The 22,699-nt window shown below is 32.7% G+C and overlaps 1 protein-coding gene across 1 annotated transcript in view; it reads right to left on the reverse strand.

Moving 5' to 3' along the window:
• LOC126890248 (otoferlin-like) overlaps positions 1 to 22,699 on the reverse strand; it is a 224,148-nt gene that overhangs the window by 198,380 nt on the left and 3,069 nt on the right. Inside the window, exon 3 of the mRNA XM_050659104.1 lies at positions 12,306 to 12,492. Coding sequence (XP_050515061.1) covers positions 12,306 to 12,492 — 187 coding nt within the window. The remainder of the gene's footprint in view (positions 1 to 12,305; positions 12,493 to 22,699) is intronic.

Here is a 22,699-nt window from a genome sequence, read left to right on the forward strand (position 1 = left end):
AAATCTCGCCAAATATTATTACAATGTTGATAGTAGTTTCGGCAAAATCGAAAAAATGTGTAAAATTTTGTTTTCTTCAACGCCCTTTATCTTGAAAATGGATGGCATTACAACAATTTTTTATTAAACAAACCCCAATTATTTTTCAGTTTTTTACCTATTCTAGTGACGGTGTTACCTTTTTTGGAAAATACGTATAAAATTGTATCAAAAAACGAAAAAAAAAAAACCGAAAAATGCGGTTTTTTATTTTTAAAGGTGCGTTTCACCAATTTTAAAAATTTGAAAAAATTCAATGTAAAATAATATGCAAAAATACACGTTACATATTTTTTTCGTGAAAATGAATGTCTTAGTTATTTTTTTATACTCATTTAAAATTTTAAAATCATTCTAAAATTTAAATTTCCCGCCAAAAATTAAAAAAAATTTTTTTTCGGACCTAACTTTTTAAATCTTACAACTCTTTTATTTGAAGTTTTTCGCTAGTTCTCGATGCGGCGGAGATAAAAAATAAAAACATAAAAACCCTAATTAGGCTCTAGGTGGGTCACATGACCACCTAGGGGGCTAAAAATTTCAGAAAGTGAATTTGACTACATATGCTAAACATTGACCTTATGGAATTCGAATCGAGTTGGGGGCACTTTTCATCATCTTACCCGGCTAGGTCCTTTTAGTCGAGGAAATGAAGCATTTTGGCTCGCAATTTTTTCGTCCAGCATGGATTTACTTGAAATTTTCACAGAAGGTAGGAAATAGTCCAAGGATTATTTTCTATATCATGCCGCTGTACGCTAACACCTTGGGGGTGATTGCCACCCCATCTCGGGGGCGGGAATTTTTTATTACATTTTAACCAAGTAAATCGATGTAAAAAGTAATTCTAAGAAAAAAATATTTTTTACATTTTCTTTGTGAAACTAATACTTTTCGAGTTATTCGCGCTTGAAAGTAACAGTTTTTCGATGAAAAAATAGACTTTTTTAGAGGGTTTCTGGAGAATACCTCGAAAAATATGCATTTAATCAAAAAAACTGTGGGTATCAAAATTGTATCTTTTAGTAACACAAACCAAATTATTTTTCTGTAATATCTTTGAGACCAACACAAACCGAGATACGGCATGTTAAAAGTTAGCTTTTTCGTCAAATGCATAATTTGAAATAAGTAAAATAAAGGAAAAACTTTGCATTTTTCGAGGAAAACTTAAATAATCTTTTTTCAAGTATATAGTTAGGCCTTTCAAAAAATAATAATAAAAAGTTTCTATCCTGAAAATTAAGCGACTTACGATCAAAAAAATGTCCTTAACTTCTTTTCTCTATGAAAAAAATTAGTAAAAACAACCCCGTAACTACCCTCCTAATTAAAAATTGGTCTTCACCTTTATTTCCTTTTATATTTGTATTATCAATACATCCAAAAAGTTTGACCTATTTAAAAGGGCCAATTTTAGAAAAATTGGAGTTTAAAAGAAAATTATTTTTTTGGAATTTCTTATTTTTCACCTTTTACTTATCAAATAACTATTTCCTCCTAATCAAATCCTACTTATCAAATAGATATTTCTCAGTAAAATTCAAAGACCAACAATCCAGCCTCTGTCCTATTAACTCCGGAGTTCCGCAAGGTAGTGTTCTCGGACCTCTGCTTTTCTCACTCTACACAGCCGATATACCAGAGTCTCCTAATACTACGATCGCTTCCTTTGCTGATGACGTAGCAACACTAGCAGTAAATGAAGATCACATACAAGCCTCACAAGACCTGTAACACCATCTGGACATACTCAGTGAATGGTACACAAAATGGCGAACTAAAGTAAATAAAACAAAATCATCTCAAATAACGTTTACAAACCGCCACAACACATGTCCACCTGTAAGAATGGAAAATGTACGAATACCAACAGTATATATATAGACCGGTCACTCTAGTATAGAGTATAGGTCGCTCAGGTTCATGAGCTCTTTTAATCCATTTCATGCGGTGGATTGGTCCGCATAATTCCTCTTCATTATCCTTGATAGATTTTCGTGTTTTTTGCTTTTTCTGTAATCTGTTTCCATTCTTTCCTATTCTGTATTTTTTCTCTCCAGCCTGTAATTTCCATATTGGATATATCCTCTCGCAGTTGGTCTTCCCATCTTATTTTCGGTCTTCCTCTAGGTCTGTTTATTACTGGCGTCCAATTTGTTATCTGCCTAATTAGTGCATCTGCTTCTCTTCGTTGGATGTGGCCAAACCATTTTAGCCTTTGTGCTTTAATGAATCTCACTATATCTTCTCCTTCCATTAGATTTCTTATTTCGTGATTCATCAGAATTCTTATTTCTCCTTGATCTGTTTTGATTGGGCCATGTATTCTTCTAATAATTTTTCTTTCTATTATTCTCAGTTTTTCTTCATCTTTTTTTGTAAGGCACATTGCTTCTGCTCCATAAGTGATGACTGGTCTAATTGCCGCTCTATATATCTTTGTCTTTGTTTTCTTGCTTAGGTTTTTATCTTTAAGTAACTTGTGGTATTTCCAGAATGCCCTATTCCCTGCTTTAACTCTTTCATTTATCTCTATGCTTCTTCTGTTTTGACCATCTACTATCACTCCTAAGTATTTAAAGCAGTCAACCCTTTGGAATACATTATCACTTATTCTTATCTCTTTTATTCTATTTACTTGGTCTTGATTTCTCATACTTATTAAGTATTTTGTTTTTTTTCTGATTAATTATTAACCCCCTGATTTTTGCCTCTCTTGTCAATGTTAGCAGTGCATCTTCTAGACTTCTCTTGTCACGGGCTATCAACCCTAGGTCGTCTGCATAGCCTATTATTTGTGTAGAACTTTGGATTATTGTCTTTTTTGTTAGTCCTGTGTTTTTAATTACTCCCTCCAAGGCTATATTAAAGAGCGTTGTCGATAGGCTGTCACCTTGTCTTACCCCCGTGTTCTATGTTGATATTCTTCGTTTCACCATCCACTGTTTTGACCTTTGCTGTTGTGTCCATCATTGTCATTCTGGCCAATCTTATTAATTTTGCAGGTATATTCATATTTTTCATTTCTTTTAATAGCTGTTTTCTGTAGATGCTGTCGAAAGCCTGCTGGAAATCAATAAACAATATGTGCAATTCTATGCCATGTTCGTAACTTTTTTCGATTGTTTGCGTTAAAACGTGGATTGCATCAATTGTTGATCTCCCTTTTCTAAATCCCTGTTGATATGGTCCTAAGTTTTTTTCTGTGTATCTGGTTAGCCGATTTCTTATAATTGTTGTCATGATCTTATATGTTGTATTTAATAGCGTAATTGCTCTATAATCGCTGCAAAGCGTTGGGTCTCCTTTTTTAAAAACTGGTATAATGAGTCCTTTCTTCCATTCTTCAGGCATGTATTCCTTTTCCCATATACTGACCATTAATTTATATATACGGTTTAGAAGGTCATCTCCTCCATTTGCAATAAGTTCATTGTTAATCTCATCTGGTCCTGGAGTTTTGTCTGATTTTAGTTGTTTTACTACTTCTATAAATTCTTGGTAGGTAGGTGCATCTTCTTCTTCATCTCGGTTATCTGTTATATCTTCTTTTTCTGTGTCGATTACTTGGTTGCTTGTATTTATATCTTTAAAGTGATTTTCCCAATCTTTTTTGCTTATTTTGCTGGTCACTTTGTTACCATTATATTGTTGTTTTATATATTCAAACAATTTTTTGTTGTCTCTATTATTTGTTTCAATCTCCTGCATCTGATCTGAGATACATGTCTCTTTCTTTCTTTTATAAAGTTTGGCCGCTTCTCTCTTTTCTTTCTGGTATTGTTCTCTTTCCTCTTGTCCGCTATTTTCAAGCCATTTGTTTCGTGCCAGCGTTTTCAGTTGACTTTGGTATCGACATTCTTCGTCAAACCATTCTTTAGTTTTTATATTTTCTTGAGGTCCTATGGTTTGCTCCGCAGCCTCTATGATGCTCATTTTTATATTTTTCCATTCCTCTTCTACATTCGTGCCATCGTACCTCTTTAGTTTTTGTACTAATTCCTCTGAATACTCTTGTTTTGTTTGTTGCACTTTTAATTTGGTTAAGTTCCACTTCCTTCTTTTTCTTACTTTATTATTAGCTTTGATGATTTTCATCTTCATTTTGGCTATTAAGAGTATGTGGTCAGTGTCAGCGTTTGCTCCTCTAAAGGATCTCACATCTTGTATTATCTTTGTCCATTTTTTCGAAATCAAAACATGATCTATTTGGTTGCCATCTGATCTCCCTGGTAACATCCAGGTTATCTTGTGTTCCCTTTTATGAATAAATTTCGTACTGACGATGTAGGTATTTGTTGCTGCTGCCAGATTGCAAACTTTTGCCCCGTTATCGTTTGTGACATTGTGGATCGTTTCTTTACCTGCTACATTTTGGTTGTAGCTCTCTTTTCCCACTTGCGCGTTAAAATCTCCCAGTATTATTAAGATATCGTTCCTAGGAATATTTTCGCAGGTTTCTTCTAAAAGTTCATAGAATTCCATTTTATCTTGTTGGTCTGCTTCCTCGGTAGGTGCGTAGCAGTTAACTAAAGATATATTGGCTTGTTTATTTTCGATTCTGATGTAGGAGATTCTTCCATTAATAGCTTTGAAATGTATAACTTTTTCTCTCATTCTTTTGCTCACCATAAAAGCTGTTCCATTTTTCCTCTGTTTGTCTTCTCCTGAGTAATACATAGTAAAGTTTTTCTTCTCAACTGTTCCTTCATTTTTCCATCGTATCTCCTGTAGTGCTAGTATTTCTAGTTCGTATTTTTCCATTTCTAAAGCAATTTTCTGCATTTTCCCTACTTTTAGCATTGTCTGGATATTCCATGATCCAATTTTAATGGGTGTAGCTCTTTTATTCATGTTAATTTTATTCCTCTTTTTCTTGTACATTGTTTTATTATTATCATTATCCATTTCCTTAGCCGGGTCTGTTTCCACTATCCTTCGGTTTGATTCTTTCAGTTTTTTGGATTTTCTCTGTTGTTTCCAGTACACTTCAGCTTTAAGTCTTTTATTATGTTATTCCATTCCCAAAGTTGATCGTCTATCCATAATTTTTTGAAGCCCATCTTCACTTTCTTCCCTGCTTCCTTTTCCACCTCTGCTCTTTTCTTTACTTGCCTGTGTATTCTTCGTTCTTCATAGGTTCTTTGTTCGTCGATAAATATTTTTGTACCTTTGAGGATTTTCTTTTGTTCCATTATTTTCTTTTTATCTTGTATATTTTCCAATTTTGCTATTATGAACGGCTGTGAATTTCTTGGTCTAATTATCTCTGTTTTTTCTATTTTAGCTTCAACGTTGAGTTTTATTTTTAGTAAATTTTCTAGATCTTCTTTTACATTTTCTTCTCCTATTTTAATTCCCCTGACTATTACGTTTTTCTCAATTTTCTTTTTCTCCTCTCTTTCCGTTCTATCCTCTAGGTCGCTTAGTCTTTTTGGCACTGCCTCCTTAAATTTTAGTTTGCTTAGCGTTTCCATTTCTTCTCGCACTTCTTTAATTTCAGCTTTCATTTGTTTATTTTCTGCTCTTATTTCACTCATTTCTTGCTTTAGTAGCATATTTTCTCTTTTCAGCTCCTGGTTTTGATTTCTTAATTCTTTAAGCTCTTCTTGGATTCCATCCAATTTTTGCTCTATCCTCGTATCCCTTGTTTCCCTTCTGTCCAATTTTTCTCGCAAATCTTTTATGAATTCTTCCATATTGTTACTATTCGATTGTTATATTTGATTGTTACTATTTGATATACTAAATATATTTTTTACACACGTATAATTTGGCTGTCTGCGGTAAGTGCAAAAATCCGATTCAACCTCGCGGAGATTTTTGCCCTTCTTAGACTGGCCTATTTAAAAGGGTATTTATTTCTTTCTTCCCTATTTCTCAGTGCTTTTTCCAGATTTGGCAACACCGCCAAAAATTGTTTAGCAGTTACCTTCTTATGGAATGCAATAATTGATTGTTTTGTTTATTTATAGCTAACCTTGTTTTTTTGACCAGCACTGACTCTGCAGGTTTTATTTACTTAAAAATGTTTGTTTCACTCCGAATTTTGATTGTACACTTCGCTGTTGTCCTTAGATACGAATTGGTGTGGTGTTTAAATTTTATTTTCACCTCAGTTTTAAGAATTTTCGCGATTTATTCACAGTAAATTTCCGAACTTGTTTATCTAGCCAAGCAACGTTGCGGTTGCGGAAAAATGCGGTTTTTTATTTTTAAAGGTGCGTTTCACCAATTTTAAAAATTTGAAAAAATTCAATGTAAAATATTATGCAAAAATACACGTTACATATTTTTTTCGTGAAAACGAATGTCTTAGTTATTTTTTTATACTCATTTAAAATTTTAAAATCATTCTAAAATTTAAATTTCCCGCCAAAAATAAAAAAAAAATTTTTTTCGGACCTAACTTTTTAAATCTTACAACTTTTTTATTTAAAGTTTTTCGCTAGTTCTCGATGCGGCGGAGATAAAAAATAAAAACATAAAAACCCTAATTAGGCTCTAGGTGGGTCACATGACCACCTAGGGGGCTAAAAATTTCAGAAAGTGAATTTGACTACATATGCTAAACATTGACCTTATGGAATTCGAATCGAGTTGGGGGCACTTTTCATCATCTTACCCGGCTAGGTCCTTTTAGTCGAGGAAATGAAGCATTTTGGCTCGCAATTTTTTCGTCCAGCATGGATTTACTTTAAATTTTCACAGAAGGTAGGAAATAGTCCAAGGATTATTTTCTATATCATGGCGCTGTACGCTAACACCTTGGGGATGATTGCCACCCCATCTCGGGGGCGGGAATTTTTTATTACATTTTAACCAAGTAAATCGATGTAAAAAGTAATTCTAAGAAAAAAATATTTTTTACATTTTCTTTGTGAAACTAATACTTTTCGAGTTATTCGCGCTTGAAAGTAACAGTTTTTCGATGAAAAAATAGACTTTTTTAGAGGGTTTCTTGAGAATACCTCGAAAAATATGCATTTAATCAAAAAAACTGTGGGTATCAAAATTGTATCTTTTAGTAACACAAACCAAATTATTTTTCTGTAATATCTTTAAGACCAACACAAACCGAGATACGGCATGTTAAAAGTTAGCTTTTTCGTCAAATGCATAATTTGAAATAAGTAAAATAAAGGAAAAACTTTGCATTTTTCGAGGAAAACTTAAATAATCTTTTTTCAAGTATATAGTTAGGCCTTTCAAAAAATAATAATAAAAAGTTTCTATCCTGAAAATTAAGCGACTTACGATCAAAAAAATGTCCTTAACTGCTTTTCTCTATGAAAAAAATCAGTAAAAACAACCCCGTAACTACCCTCCTAATTAAAAATTGGTCTTCACCTTTATTTCCTTTTATATTTGTATTATCAATACATCCAAAAAGTTTGACCTATTTAAAAGGGCCAATTTTAGAAAAATTGGAGTTTAAAAGAAAATTATTTTTTTGGAATTTCTTATTTTTTACCTTTTACTTATCAAATAACTATTTCCTCCTAATCAAATCCTACTTATCAAATAGATATTTCTCAGTAAAATTCAAAGACCAACAATCCAGCCTCTGTCCTATTAACTCCGGAGTTCCGCAAGGTAGTGTTCTCGGACCTCTGCTTTTCTCACTCTACACAGCCGATATACCAGAGTCTCCTAATACTATGATCGCTTCCTTTGCTGATGACGTAGCAATACTAGCAGTAAATGAAGATCACATACAAGCCTCACAAGACCTGTAACACCATCTGGACATACTCAGTGAATGGTACACAAAATGGCGAACTAAAGTAAATAAAACAAAATCATCTCAAATAACGTTTACAAACCGCCACAACACATGTCCACCTGTAAGAATGGAAAATGTACGAATACCAACAGTAACAGAAGCTAAATACCTTGGACTCCATCTTGACCAACATCTTACTTGGAAAAAACATATACAGACTAAAAGAAGACAACTAGACTTGAAATTTCGGCAAATGTATTGGCTCCTTGGACGCAGATCAAAACTCAACATCCAAAACAAAATTCTTCTGTATAAAGCAATAATCAAACCTATTTGGTACTACGGACTACACCTCTGGGGCTGTGCAAAGTCAACATCACTGAATATCATTCAAATATTTCAGTCGAAAGTTCTAAGATCAATAGTGGATGCACCCTGGTATGTAACTAATCAAACACTTCACGAAGACTTAAATATACCTTTCATTAGAGAAGAAATCCATCGAGCCTCGGAATCACAAAACGAGCGTACCATTCACCATGACAACGAATTAGTAAGGGAATTATTTCATAATGGCCCTGTCACAAGGAGACTAGTTAGAACCTGGCCACAGGACCTATTTTAAAACTTTAAATATAAATAGAATAAGATGAGACATCATTCGAAGTCTCTTCTTCATGACCAAAAACATGGAAAAAATTTACTTAATACTCTTTTAATGATGTAGATTGTAAATAAACATAATTACATAAAAAAAAACCTTTTACTTCAAAAAATCTTCGAAAATACTGGAGATACGAAAAAAAATGATGACCAACTAAATTGTAGCTTTTTTAATAGCTAAAATTACGTTGTGCATAGATTTTCATTACAGTGAACATTTAGCGAGATATAGCTGTTTAAAGCCTCTATTTACGAGCAAACACACCCTTATTCGGGCCATTTAAACCCACCCTAATTAAAAACTAATGAATATTACGCAATTTAGTTTACACAGTCTTATAACTGTTTAAAAACCTGCAAAGTCATTTTTGGAAAAACTTTTTATCGCCAAAAATGAAGGAGCTATGTTTATAAAACGAATTTTTTTTCGAAAAATTCGGATAGTCCGCTTATGGATAATTTTCAATGTATGTACATATAATACCACAGAACCGGTTCGTATACTGAAAGATGACTAAAAAACTAATTGTATTTGTATTTGTACATATTTGTAAATTCGTATTTTTGTGTAAATAAATGTTTTTGTAATTCTTTAATTCTACTTTTTTTCTGTATAGATCTATCAAAATATCTACTTATAAAAACTGTAACGTTGTTAAGGGTGGTTTTAAGGGATGAAATATTATGATATTATATCCTAAAGTATAAAACAGTCATTATTTAACCAATCAAAACTAAATTTTACCCATATTAAATTTTAAAATATTTTTATATAATTTTTGACAATAAGGGGTAGTTTACACCCCTAAAAATAATCAACGCCTTTAAGCATGATATAGAATATGAAGTACAGGGTGAGATGATCCTATTCCTAAATTTTTATGTAAATCGATGCAAGCCGAAATTATTCTTTTAGGATAAGTAAATTTTTTATATATAGCTCCAACAAGGTTGGTTTTATGGGTTGAAATATTATGATAGTATATCTTAAAGCAATAAACAATCATTATGTAACTAATAGGAACCAAATGTTGACAATATTAAAGTTTAAAATGTTATTTTATAATTTTTTACAATTAGGGGTAGTTTTCACCCTTAAAAAACCAAAAGCGTACAACGGCTCAATATAGAAAATGAACTAGAAGGTGTAATAAGCCTACCCCAAATTTTTGTACAAATCGATGCTGGACGAGAAAATTGCGAGATTTTGCCATTTTTTCAGCTTCATTTCCTCGACTATTCATAATTTTTCTATTTTTAAAATTTCCTTTAAAATTTTGAAGTTCTCTAAACATTTTTAATTTGTAATCAAATTTATACGTTTTATATCAATTGCATTGAAAAATTAAAACAAAAACAATTTCTTCTTTTTATTTTTAAATTTCCCGATTCCCGGGAATTCTCGGGAAATCCAAATTACCGACTCCCGATTCCCGGGAAATCAAAAGGGGCCGGGAAAATGGAGCTCTAATCGGTATTGAAAAAGTAATGGAAATAATATACCTTAGAATTACAGTGTCTACCTATGGAGACCTAGAAAGGAAAGTGAGAAATCAAGTACAAAGGGCAAAACGCCAGGCATGGGAGCACTGAGAAGAATTAGAGGAAATACTCTGAGAGATCATAAAAGGAGTGAAGACAGAAGAAAACTTAACGTACAGTGTATAAACGATTGGAAACTAAATAGAAAGAGTAACCACATAAGCAGAATGAGGGAGACTAGCCAGAGATAAATCACCAATCGGTAGAAGAAGTATCGGACGACCGTGCAAAGATGGAGTGGGAACCTTCCATAGAGGTATCAATCCGCCAATGAACAAATATAATTGCTTACAAAGCATAGTTTTAATTGTAATTTTAGATTGAAAGATTTTTGGTAATTTTATACCTTTTCTAAAATTCAACAGGTTTTCTGGAAAAGTTTGATTGACCTAAAGTCAATTAAGAACATTTTTGTTGCTATTAATCAGCATGACACTCAAAAAGTACAACAAACTGAAAGAGACTTTTGTCCTGTTGGCTTTGCAAACTTTAACCGTTTGTCTTCTTCTTTTTATGTAGACATGATTCTGTCTGTTTTTTTCAATGTGCCTCCAGTAAGTTGTCATTCCATCGTTTTCGTGGTCTTCCCACTGATCATCTTCCTATTTGAGAATCGCATCTCGCTGTCTTTATTACTCTATTTGTTGTCATTAGGCATATATGGTCGTTCCATTCTACTCTTCTGTTTTTACCTAGTTCTTAATATTCTCCACCTTGCATCTCCGTCGTATATCTGTACTTCTAGCTCTGTCCCATAGTGTCTTACCATCGAGTTTTCGAATTTTTTTCATCTCTGCTGTTCTGGTACTCTTTTTGTCTCTGTGTCAGGTTTTGTTTGTGCGGCGTATGTTATTATTAGTATGATGACTCTTTTGTAAATTCTGCTTTTCATTTCTTTCTTGATATTTTTATTTCCCCCTACTGTTTTATTCAGACAACCTGCGGATCTTTTTGCTCTATTCACTTGATTTTTCACTTCTGTTTTGAGCTTTCCGTAGCTAGATAGTGCGATGCCTAGATATTTAAACTCCATGAATTTTTCTATTATTTGACCCACCAGCTCTAATTTACACCTTATTAGATTTGCTGTTATAACCAAGCATTTAGTCTTTTTTTTTTGGGTAAATTAACATCTTTTTTCTGGCGGTTATATTAAATTGATGCAGCATACGTTGTAAATCATCTTCAATTTAAGAGATTAGTATTGCATCGTCTTCATAGCAGATTAAAGTTATTTTTCTCCAATGTGGTATCCTTTCTTAGTTCTTACCTTTTTTATTATTTCATCCATGATCAGGTTGAACAAGAGAGGACTCAGGGAGTCCCATTGTCAACTTCAATTGGGTCAATTAGTTATTCTTTTACTTTTACTTTTATTGTGTTTTTCTGGTAGATATTTTCGATCGTTTTAATTATTCCTGCACAATATTTTCCCCTTTTAATTATTCCTTGTGTACAATAAATGGATAACGTCCTTTAATTTAGCCCTGTCAAATGTCTTGGTAAGGTACCTATACGAAACATAAATATGCCAGTTTTTCGTATTCTTATGATTTCTCTTGAACTTGCCTCTTTAAAAATATAACGTCGGTGCATGATATAAAATAAATTAATTTCTCTGTAATTCTCCGGATCCGATGTGTCTCCCTTTTTAAAGATAGGTATTAGGATGCTTGATCTCCATTCTTGTGATATTCTGTTTTATTCCATTATTTTTTGGATTAGTTTTAATAGTTTTTTGGTCATATCTTAATCTTGTCCTCCGTACTTAAGGGGATCATTCGATATTCTGTCATCTCCTAGTAATTTTCTACTTTTTAATTTCCATAATGCTCTTTTTACCTCTCCCTCCTCAATGTTTATTTCTTCGTTTGTCGCCACTTCAAGTATCGGCGGTTCATTATCCTCACCTTTAGCAAATAGAGATCGAAAGCACAAGTCTGTATTCTACTCACGTTTCCTTCTGAATGTGTTTCGATTTTATTAGTTCATTCATCTATTTTCTTGGTTCAGTCGTTTGTCAAATATCAGAAAAAGTACTCGTAACCAGCCGTGCTGAAATTTTTTGCAAAAAAATCACCTAATGGTTAGTCCCTAACTGACGTATATCTTTCTAAGTGATATTAATTTTCTATATCACCTGTATATTTGCTAATAAAATAAATTACATTTTCTCAAGCATTTATTGAATATATTCCACAGAAAACCAATTTTTATCTTTTTTAATTAATATACTTCCGCAGAAAACCGAATTTTTATATTTTTTAAGACCTACCTTTCCACATTTAATCTAATCAGCGTTAAACGTTTTATGAAGAACACAATCACTCACCATTAATCCAGCAAATGATACTTGTACGTAAGGATCGACTAGGTCATTGAGCTCCCCTGTGAATGCCTTTTTCACGTTGGCCATTAACGAGGAATTCATTTTCGGGAGCCCATCTGCACGGTAAATTTTCACGATTACTCGAGCTTTCTGTCTATCAGTCGGAACACCGTCAGGAAGAAGAAGATTGCTAAAAGTAGAAGTCGTTAATTAATTTAGAAGCATAATGGTATTTTAAATGAGTTTTCAAATTACAATCTACGGTTTTGTAGAAAAAATAATTTACTTCCCACAGTATACATTATCATGTTATGGTGTTTGGGAAATATAATATTTTCGACTAAACAACGAAACATTATATTTTCATAAAAAAATATCACAAGGAAAAATATCTGTACTGGCTGTATACCATAAATCACAAAAAATAAAAACCTTATCTTGTAAAAGGTATATTTAAAATCCCTAAAAAGGGCTGTATCACAACAAAACGTGTTCGGAATCAATATTCCATCATCAGTGTTATCACAGGTTTACATGCTTTAAGCCACCAAAATGTACGGGTAAAAACCCGGGGTTTAAAAATTGATTTTAAACAGTTGGGGTTACATTATCTGATTTTAAAGGATGTTAAAAATATTTCCAGGTTAACCCCTGGCATCACATGACATCAACCATATTGGTTGGGAAATTGTAGGTAGAACCTTACATGGCAGAGTTGTCACCAGTTGTCACCTAAACTCTGCCATGTAAGGTTCTACCTACAATTTCCTAACCAATATGGTTGATGTCATGTGATGCCAGGGATTAATCTGGAAATATTTTTAACATCCTTTAAAATCGGATAATATAATGTAACCCCAACTGTTTAAAATCAATATAAGGGTATTTACCCGTACATTTTGGTGGCTTAAAGCATGTAAACTTGTGATAACACTGATGATGGAAGATTGATTCCTAAAACATTTTGTTGTGATACAGCCCTTTTTAAGGATTTTAAATATACCTTTTACAAGATAGGGTTTTTATTTTTTTTATTATATTTTCATGTTTAGACTAACCCAAAAATGATGTAAAATAAAAATGAAATTAAAACAATTTTTTGCTTTACGAAAGAAAAAGAAAACAAATTAGGCATCTGGCAGGGATTTCTGGATTCTCAGTTTAATGAACTGTATTTTAAAGTTATTCCTAAAAACCATATATCAAAGGATATATAGACGGCGCTAAAAAATCAGCCGTAAAAATTTACTTTTCGGAATGCAATGGACACAAGAGACTCTCTTTATTAGTACAAAAGTAACCTTTCAATCTGTTTATCCATACAGAGTCAGGAGAATTCGATGATATCATAGTCAAACGTAGAATCAGATAGGCATCCTATGTTTACTGATTTACAGTATCACCCGCGCACTTCAACATAACTCTGCAAAAAAATTAAGGCTCTAGAAATGTGGCTTTATCGAATCCTGAAGATACCTGATACCTATAACTTATTTGTCTAATATTTATCTCCGTGACTTACATCCCTAATGGCCTCGTGACTAGTGGTAAGAATACCCTGGTTCCTGGCTTTCACCCAGGCGAGTCGGGTTCGATTCCTGGCGTCAGAAATCCTATTTGTTTTTAAAACTGACATCTTGATTTGAAAAATAATTGTCTTCATCAGATAAGGAAGAAATTGTGAACTACAATTTAGCAAAAGTGGTAAGTGACGCAAAAAATCGACGAAAACAGAAAAAAAGGAAAAAGGATCGCTAGAAAAAACCTACGACATCTTTTGGAAAAAGCCCTAATGCCCAAAATTGAAAGAGCTAGGCTGCCTCCAAGCAGTCCAATACAGTACGTGTCAGGGCAGTATTTTATTACCGATACTATATAATATTGTTGTCTCAGATTCTCTTGACCGATGTCAGAACAACAAATCCCTACTTGTAGATATAATACTACGCCACAGTCAAAGACAACAAGAGTATAGTATAATAGAGATTTGAAAACCACGTACAGAGACTTGCAGAGTGCACAGACAAAGTGAAGATAAAGATCAACAGAGAGAGGACCCAGTTCGTCATCTTTACACTGCAGACCGTACTAACCAGAGAAGAAATAATGGTCAGAGTAAATAGAATTTGCACTGTAAATTTTCATGATCACTCGAGCTTTCTGTCTATCAGTTGGAACACCGTCAGAAGAAGATTACTAAAAGTAGAAGTCGTTTAAAAGAAGCTAAATGATATTTTAAATGAGTTTGCAAATTGCAATCTACGGTTTTGTATAACAATAATTTACGTCCCACAGTACCTATATATTATCATGTTATGAAAATGTACATAATATTTTCGACTAAACAACTAAAGGTTATAGTTTAATGTTTAGACTTACCCAAAAATAATGCAAAATAACCGTGAAGTCCTAAAAGTTCACCTATTAACAACATGCTTTTTAAGTAAAGTCTACTCGACGTTTTTTGCTTTACGAAAGAAAACAAAATGCGTATCCTGCAGGGATTTCCGGATCATCAGCTTAATGAGCAATATTTTAAAATTCATTTGCTAAAAATAATACACAGTTTGCTTTTCAGAATGCAGCGGATATGAGAGAGATTCTATTTAGCATAAAAGTGCTATTTCCATCCGTTTATCCGTACAGAGACAGGAGAATCGGATGATATCAGGGTCAAACGTGGGGTCCGACAGGGATGTGTACTACTGTCACATGTGCTGTTCAACATATACTCGGAGAAAAAATTTCAAGAAGTAGTAGGTAATGTTAAAGCCGGAGTTCACACGAACGGAGAATGTATCAATTGTATTACATACGCGGACGACACGGTGGTATTCTGACAGTTATGAAGACTTTCAGGAGTTAATGAATAGGATCACAGAAGTAAGTCAGAGAAATGGACTTTCACTAAACACTCTTCTTCTTTCTCGAAACTCCTTATGCCCCTTAGGGGGGTCGGGGGTTTTATTCATCCTCTATCCATATCTTCCATTTCTTGCGGTCCTTTGCTAACTCTTTCATTTGTTAATGTGTTTTTCCTTTCTACTGTCAAATTTCTATAATCTGGTCAAGCTATCTCTTCCTTGGCCTCCCTTTCCTTCTTTTACCATATCTTTTTGATTCCATCACCTGCTTTGGTAGTCTTCCCTGGTCCACTCTGTTAATGTGTCCATACAATTTCAATTTTCTTTTTTTGATCTTGGTTATTATCGATTCCTGTTTCAGTCTTTATCTAACATCTTCATTTCTTATTCTGTTCAATTTCGTTTTTCCTGCTATTTTTCTCAGCTGCTTCATCTCCGCTGCGTTTATTGTACTGTCTATTTTTGTAGTGTTTACCCATGTCTCACTAGCATATATTAAAGTTGGTACAGATATTGCATTGTATACCTTCAGTTTTAAATATTGTTTCGTATACCTTCAAATATTGTTTTATTTAGTGCATAGTAGATCTTATTTGCTTTTTTGGTTCTGTATGAGATTTCTTGATCTAGCTTTCCATCCTCTGATATTATTACTCCCAGGTATTCAGACGTCGAGACTGTCTCTATTATTTCGTTTTTGCACCTAAATATCGTTTGGTTTATTTCTTCCCTTTTCTTTTGGGTTACTATCATGGACTTCGTTTTCTTTACATTTATCTCCATTTTCAAATTTTCTATTTCTTCCACCCAGATATCGATTAATTTTTGCATTTTCTCTTTATTGTCTGCTATTATTACTAGGTCATCTGCATATAGTAATCCCTCCATTCTCAATGGTACTAATCTCCTGTACCCTATTGTTGACTGTAATTGCCTTGACCTTCTTTTAGCGCTCTTCATTACTCTATCCATTACTAATATAAACAAAACTGGGCTGAGACTGTCCCCTTGTTTTATTCCTCTCCTTAGGTTTATTATTGGAGATCTATTTCCGTTTATTTGTACTTTAGCAAGTACGTTTCTATAATATGTACTTTTTACCACGCTTACTATCTTTTGCGGGATTTGCAGGTCTTCCATTACTGACCATATTACTTCTTTATTTATAGAATCAAAAGCAGCTTTAATATCTATAAACATAATATACCTATAAGTTTTCTCCTATTTCGTTTTTCCTTTCAATTATATTTCTCAGTATGTATACAAGGTGTAACAAAAATACAGGTCATAAATTAAATCACATATTCTGGGACACAAAATAGTTCGAATGAACCTAACTTACCTTAGTACAAATATGCACAAAAAAAAAGTTATAGCCCTTTGAAGTTACAAAATAAAAATCGATTTCTTCGAATATATCGAAAACTATTAGAGATTTTTTATCGAAAATAGATATGTGGCATTCTTAGGACAGGATCATCTTAAAGAAAAATTATAGTTCAATTTGTGCTCCCCATAAAAATTGTATGGGGGTTTTGTTCTTTTAAACCCCCCCAAACTTTTCTGTACGTTTCAATTAAATTATTATTGTGATACCATTAGTTAAATTCAATATTTTTAAAACTTTTTTGGCTCTTCGTATTTTTTCGATAAGGCAGTTTTATCGAGTTGCAGCTTCTTTTTTAATATGTTTACATAAAAATTTTATGGGGGTTTTGTTCCTACCACCCAAATGTTTGTGTACGCTCCAATTAAACTATTACTGCGATACCATTAGTTAAACAAAATGTTTTTAAAACTTTTTTGCCTCTTTGTATTTTTTCGAGAAGGCACCTTTTATCGAGATATGGCTTCTTTTTTAATACGGTTCAAAATATACCTAAAAATGTAAATCATACAATAATTTTTCATATTATTACCAAGTATCCATAATCGTACTTAACCATATACAAATATGTGGTGGATTTGACAAATATTCAAAATATCTCGATAAAAACTGACTTTTCGAAAAAGTACTAAGAGCCAAAAAAGTTTTAGAAATATTGTGTTTAAGTAATGGTACTACAATAATAATTTAATTGGAACGTACACAAAAGTTTGGGGGGTTTAAAGGAACTAAACCCCCATAAAATTTTTATAGGGTGTCCAAATTTCCCTATAATTTTTTCTTGAGATGCTACTGTCATAAGAATGTTATATGCCCATTTTCAATAAAAAACTTTAATAGTTGTCGATATATAGAAAAAAAATTGATTTTCATTTTGTAACTTCAAAGGGTTGTAACTTTTTTTATATGCACATTTGTACTAAGGTAAGTTAGGTTCAATCAAATTATTTTTGGTCCCAGAATATGTGGTTCAATGTATGACCTGTATTTTAGTTACACCCTGTATATTATCTGTTGTTCCTCTTTCCTTCCTAAAAGCCGCTTGTTCTTCTTCTAGTTCTCCTTCCACTTATTTCCTGAGCTTCCTTTCTATTATCCCGGTGTAGACTTTATATGCCACTGATGATAAGCATATAGCCCTATAGTTATTACATTCCGTTCCATCTCCTTTCTTGTGTAATGGTATCAATAAATTTTCTGCCCAGTCTTTCGGTACCTTTTCTGTTATCAATGCTTCCCTCATTATTTCCAGTAGCCAAAGCTTGCCTCGTTCTCCCACGTACTTCATCATCTCCGGATCTGTATCATCGGCACATCCCGCTTTTCCAATCTTTATTCTTGCCAATCCTTCTTCAATACCTTTGATATGAATTTCGTCTATTCGATTGTCCCTACCCTCTTCTCTCTCCTGCTGTCCTCTCTCCTCATTTTGTTGGTTGCTTGCCTCGAATTTTTCTGTATAGTGCTTATTCCATATGGTTAGTATGTCTTGTATGTTTGTTTTCAATTCATTTCGCTCATTTCTAATTCCTCTTATTTGCTTCCTTTTTGTTCTTTTCACGCTTCTTATTTTATTCCAAAATTGTTTATTGTTTTTTCCAAAACCTTTGTTCAATTCTTCACCGAATTCCTTGCAGCTCTTCTTCTTTGTATCTTTTACTAGTTCTTTCACTATATTTCTCTGTGTTCTGTATCCGTCTCTGTCTTGGTCTTCATTTGTGTTTATGTATCGCTTCCACATTTCTTTCTTCTTGGTTAGTGCTTGCTTTATTTCCTTATTCCACCATTCAGTTCTTTTATTATCCTTTCCATTCTTTCTTTTTCGACATACTTATTTTGCAGTGTTCCATAACGTGTCTCTCAATTTTTTTCATCTCTCTTCCATATTCCCTATTTCCTCACTGTTTTTATGCTGTTCCAGTATTTTATCTGTCTCTCTTTGGTATAACTTCCTCATTTCCATATTTTTCATCTTATGTATTGCTAAACACTAAGAAGACAAATTGTATGATGATCTCTAAGAAGGGACAGCAATTTGGACAATTTTGTGTGAAGATTCAATGAATAGAAAATAGTATGAACATATAACCTACCTACCTTGGTACGAACGTCAATAAAAATTGGGACCATTCCCTAGAAATCAAATGTAGCATAGACGAAGCAAGACCCGCATTTTAAAAATAGCTAAGTTATTCAAATATCATGATTTATCAATACCCATAAAAATCAGGCGATATTAAATCTTCTCTATACTGTTGTACGGAGTTGAGTCGTGGATTTTCACTAACACCACCCGCAAGTAAATTGAGGCTTTAGAAATGTGGCTTTATCTTTGAATCCTGAAGATATCTTATACCACGTTACTAATCACGACGTTTTATTAAGCGTAGAAAAAGCACAAGAGCAGTTAACCACAATCAAAACAGCCAAAATCGAATATCTCGGTCATTTCATGAGGAGCAGCCAAAGGCATAGATATCTGCAACTAATTATACAGGAAAAAGTTGGAAAAAAATAGGAGAACCAGGAAGGCGAAGAATTTCCTGGCTGAAAAATCTAAGTACGTGGTTCAACGCAATAACCTCAATTCTTTTTATACAATATAAGATGTTTATTCATATAGACGAATGTGATGAGTAGTCAATTTTTAAAGAGAGGTAGTATGATAAATATTATGTAGACCATATTAATGTTGCAGTTTGAAATTTCCAACTTGATCTGCAATCATCACTTTGTCAAAATCAATAGAAATTCGTCTTTTTAAAGATCGGTTGTACTGCACTTGACGAAAGAGTATTTTATAAAAAAAGCAGACTAGTAATTTTTGTGGTTCATAAATAAATTTGTAGTAAAACGTCCATAACAAACATATGAGAACCTATGTTTTTGGCAATATTGTAACCACTATTAGAAAGAACCATCGGGAAAATATTTGGTATATTCACGATTTATATTTTAAACATGATAATTTATGTCTTGGCACAGACAATTATTTATACAGTGATGAGCGAACTAATAACCGGCAAAATAACGCAAAAGTTGGAAAAAATATTAAGTTGTTAGACAAAAAGAGATGAACCTAGTAGAGGTATTAAATTTAGCGATAGTAACTTATAAACTGACATTACCCAGCAAACAGACCGACGTGTTAATGACGTGAATTTTGGGTACATTTTTCACCAATATACGTATACGTTTAGATGAATTTCACGTGAAAATTTGGTTGGAATGTCACATTGAAAATACGTCTTTAAATTACGTGAATAACTCGTCATCAATAGACGCGTTATTTACCTTAAATAGCAATAAAATATTTCGGGAAATTCACCTTGCAAACACGTGTTGATTAACGTATCTTTTAGGGAACGTATAATATTATCCTCATATTATGCTATAAATAAAACAAGCATATAAAGTATTCATAATGTATTTATTTAGTACAATTTAGAGACTTTAAAAACATTTGTCTTGTATAATTCTTATACAAGATAAGACACCAATATACCAATACCGACCTAAAGACCCATTAAAAGTATGCAAACACAGGTCAATTTTTATTTCGAGGCGCACACTTTTTTTCCTAATTGCACCATCGGCACTTCAACACTCGAGCAGTGAGGTAACATTAATACGAAAGACATTATTATAAATAAACCCGCCTAAAATAAAACGAGGGACAGAATAAAGAAAGCTCTTCACTTCACGTTTCACTTTTTGTTGTGAGAAGCAGATAGCTGATTTTATAGGTTATGATCATCGATTATAAAAATCGATTATTTTTAAATTATAGTTAAACTATTCTACTTACTTTAAATTAGTTTTACAAATTTTCTTTTTTCTTTTGTTTTTAAATTTCTTTTACTATTAACTAATTGGTTTACTAAAAATCTATTTCAATACCAGAATAATATAAAAAAAAAATAATCCTATCGAAACGTATTATTCGATAAATCGATTAATTTAGTTTTCGAACCAACTATTTCAGTCACGTGATGGTATTTAAAGGATGAGAAAGGCTTGGTAGTACGTCTTCACCGCGCACGATTTGAAAATTAGACTTAACATTATTTTAGCTCCTGTGATATTTTTAAAGAAAAAAATAGCAAAAATAGCTTCAAATCAAGGTTGGATTGAAATAGTTATGCTAAATGTTCTTAAAAGCGAAATCATAAACTTTTTGTTTAAATACATATTTACATTCCTTTTACGTGAAATACATCTAATTTTTCGACGTCCATAAAATGCATTGAGTAAAATTCAAGCGATACGTATTTAACCAATACCGTTGTAAAATTTTGTTTTCCAAAATATTTCTTAAAATTTAACCAAAGGAAGTTACTGCTGTTTCGTGATTATTACGTGAAATAAACGTACCTTTGCGATGTAACCGATATTCACAACTATTATAAAAACATGTACTATATTCGTCATTATCAGTAGTAGTTGAGACACGATCGAAGCAACATCGAATCTCTTTAATAACCGAATCAACGTATGAATATTTGATATTTGTTGTGATTTCTTTTTACTAGTCTAAAAAGTGATTTGCAATTAGTGTTTTGGAACAGGTAATTAGAATTTTTAATTGCTTGCTAATTACAAGAATTCATAAAGTAAGGTAGCACATTCCAGTCTGTTTTTTTTTCTTGTTCTTTTTAAAGTATTTGCAGGAACATAAGCGTATCGTTAGCTGTATTTTCGGAAATATGCCGTCAAATTTAATATGTTCTTGCTGCAGCAAATCATACAAACCAAATTTAATGTTAAAATGCTCTGTGGGTACTAAAGTATTTAGACATACTTGTGTTAACATTAGTGCAAATGAGCTTGAACTGATTAATGATGAAGAGAAGGGATGTGACTGGTCTTGCATAAATTGTAGACAAATTGGTAATCAGATTAAGGACTTAAAATCATTAATTCTCTCACTTCAGGCTGAAATACAAGCCCTAAAAAATGATAACCAGATTTTAAAATCTTCTTCGAACCCACTAGAAATGGAAGAAATAATACAATAAATCAACGAACGAAATAAAAGAAAACGAAATGTTATTTTCTTTGGTGTGCCGGAACAGGATCAACAACTATCTGAGGATCATTGTAAGAATAGCGATAAGTCTGAAGTTCAAAAAATAATCTCAAGCGTAAGTCCTAATGTGAATACTGCCAACATTAAGCTCTTCAGACTTGGGCAAGTTAACCAAGGGCGAATTCGACCAATTAAGGTCATATTGGATGATGAAAATGATGTATTTGCTTTAATACGGCAAGCTAAATTTCTAAGAAATGGGAACTACAAAAATGTGTCAATGTCATTTGATCGAACTAGAAATCAAATTAATTATTACAACAATGTAAAGGTTGAACTAAACAACATGAATGCGAGTGGAAATGGATCTTTCAAAATCAAGTATATGAATGGTATACCCAAGGTAGTGCCTTTAAACCAATAGAGCCCGACAGTGTTGTAGGATGTGAACTTATATGTTATTACCAAAATGTACGTGGTCTTAACTCTAAAGTTTCAGAGTTTTATACTAGTGTAAGTGAGGGTGAATATGACATTATTGCTTTAAGTGAGACCTGGTTGAACAAGGATGTGTCCAGTCTAGAGTTGTTTCCTGATCAATACGATGTGTATAGAAAGGATCGAAAATTTGATGTTGTAGATAAAACCACTGGGGGAGGCGTCTTATTAGCGCTGAAGACGGAGATTAAATCGTCTGTTATCGATGTATCCACATGCGATCTACAGTTTCCCCTAATCGATATGTTAGCTGTAAAATGTTGTGTTGGTTATAGAAAATTTTATGTTTTAGTTCTTTATATTATTGATAAGTTAAGTTCTGAAGACTTCGAATACTTTTTTGAATGTTTAGAACAACTGGATATATTTAGTGAAACCATTGTTATATTAGGTGACTTCAATGTACCCAAGTTTGTAGATCAAAGCAGATTAGATATAAAAACATCAACTGTATTATATTTTTTAAGTTTATTTAATTTAGTTCAATACAATGATGTGCCTAATAACTTAGGTCGTTTGTTGGATTTAGTAATGTCATCAGAGAAATGTGATATTATTCATGATGATTCTTCACTGGTTAAAGAAGATGGTCATCATCCTGCACTTATGATAAGGATTA

This window comes from Diabrotica virgifera, chromosome 8 (assembly GCF_917563875.1).
Source record: "Diabrotica virgifera virgifera chromosome 8, PGI_DIABVI_V3a".
Taxonomy (NCBI): Eukaryota; Metazoa; Arthropoda; class Insecta; order Coleoptera; family Chrysomelidae; genus Diabrotica; species Diabrotica virgifera.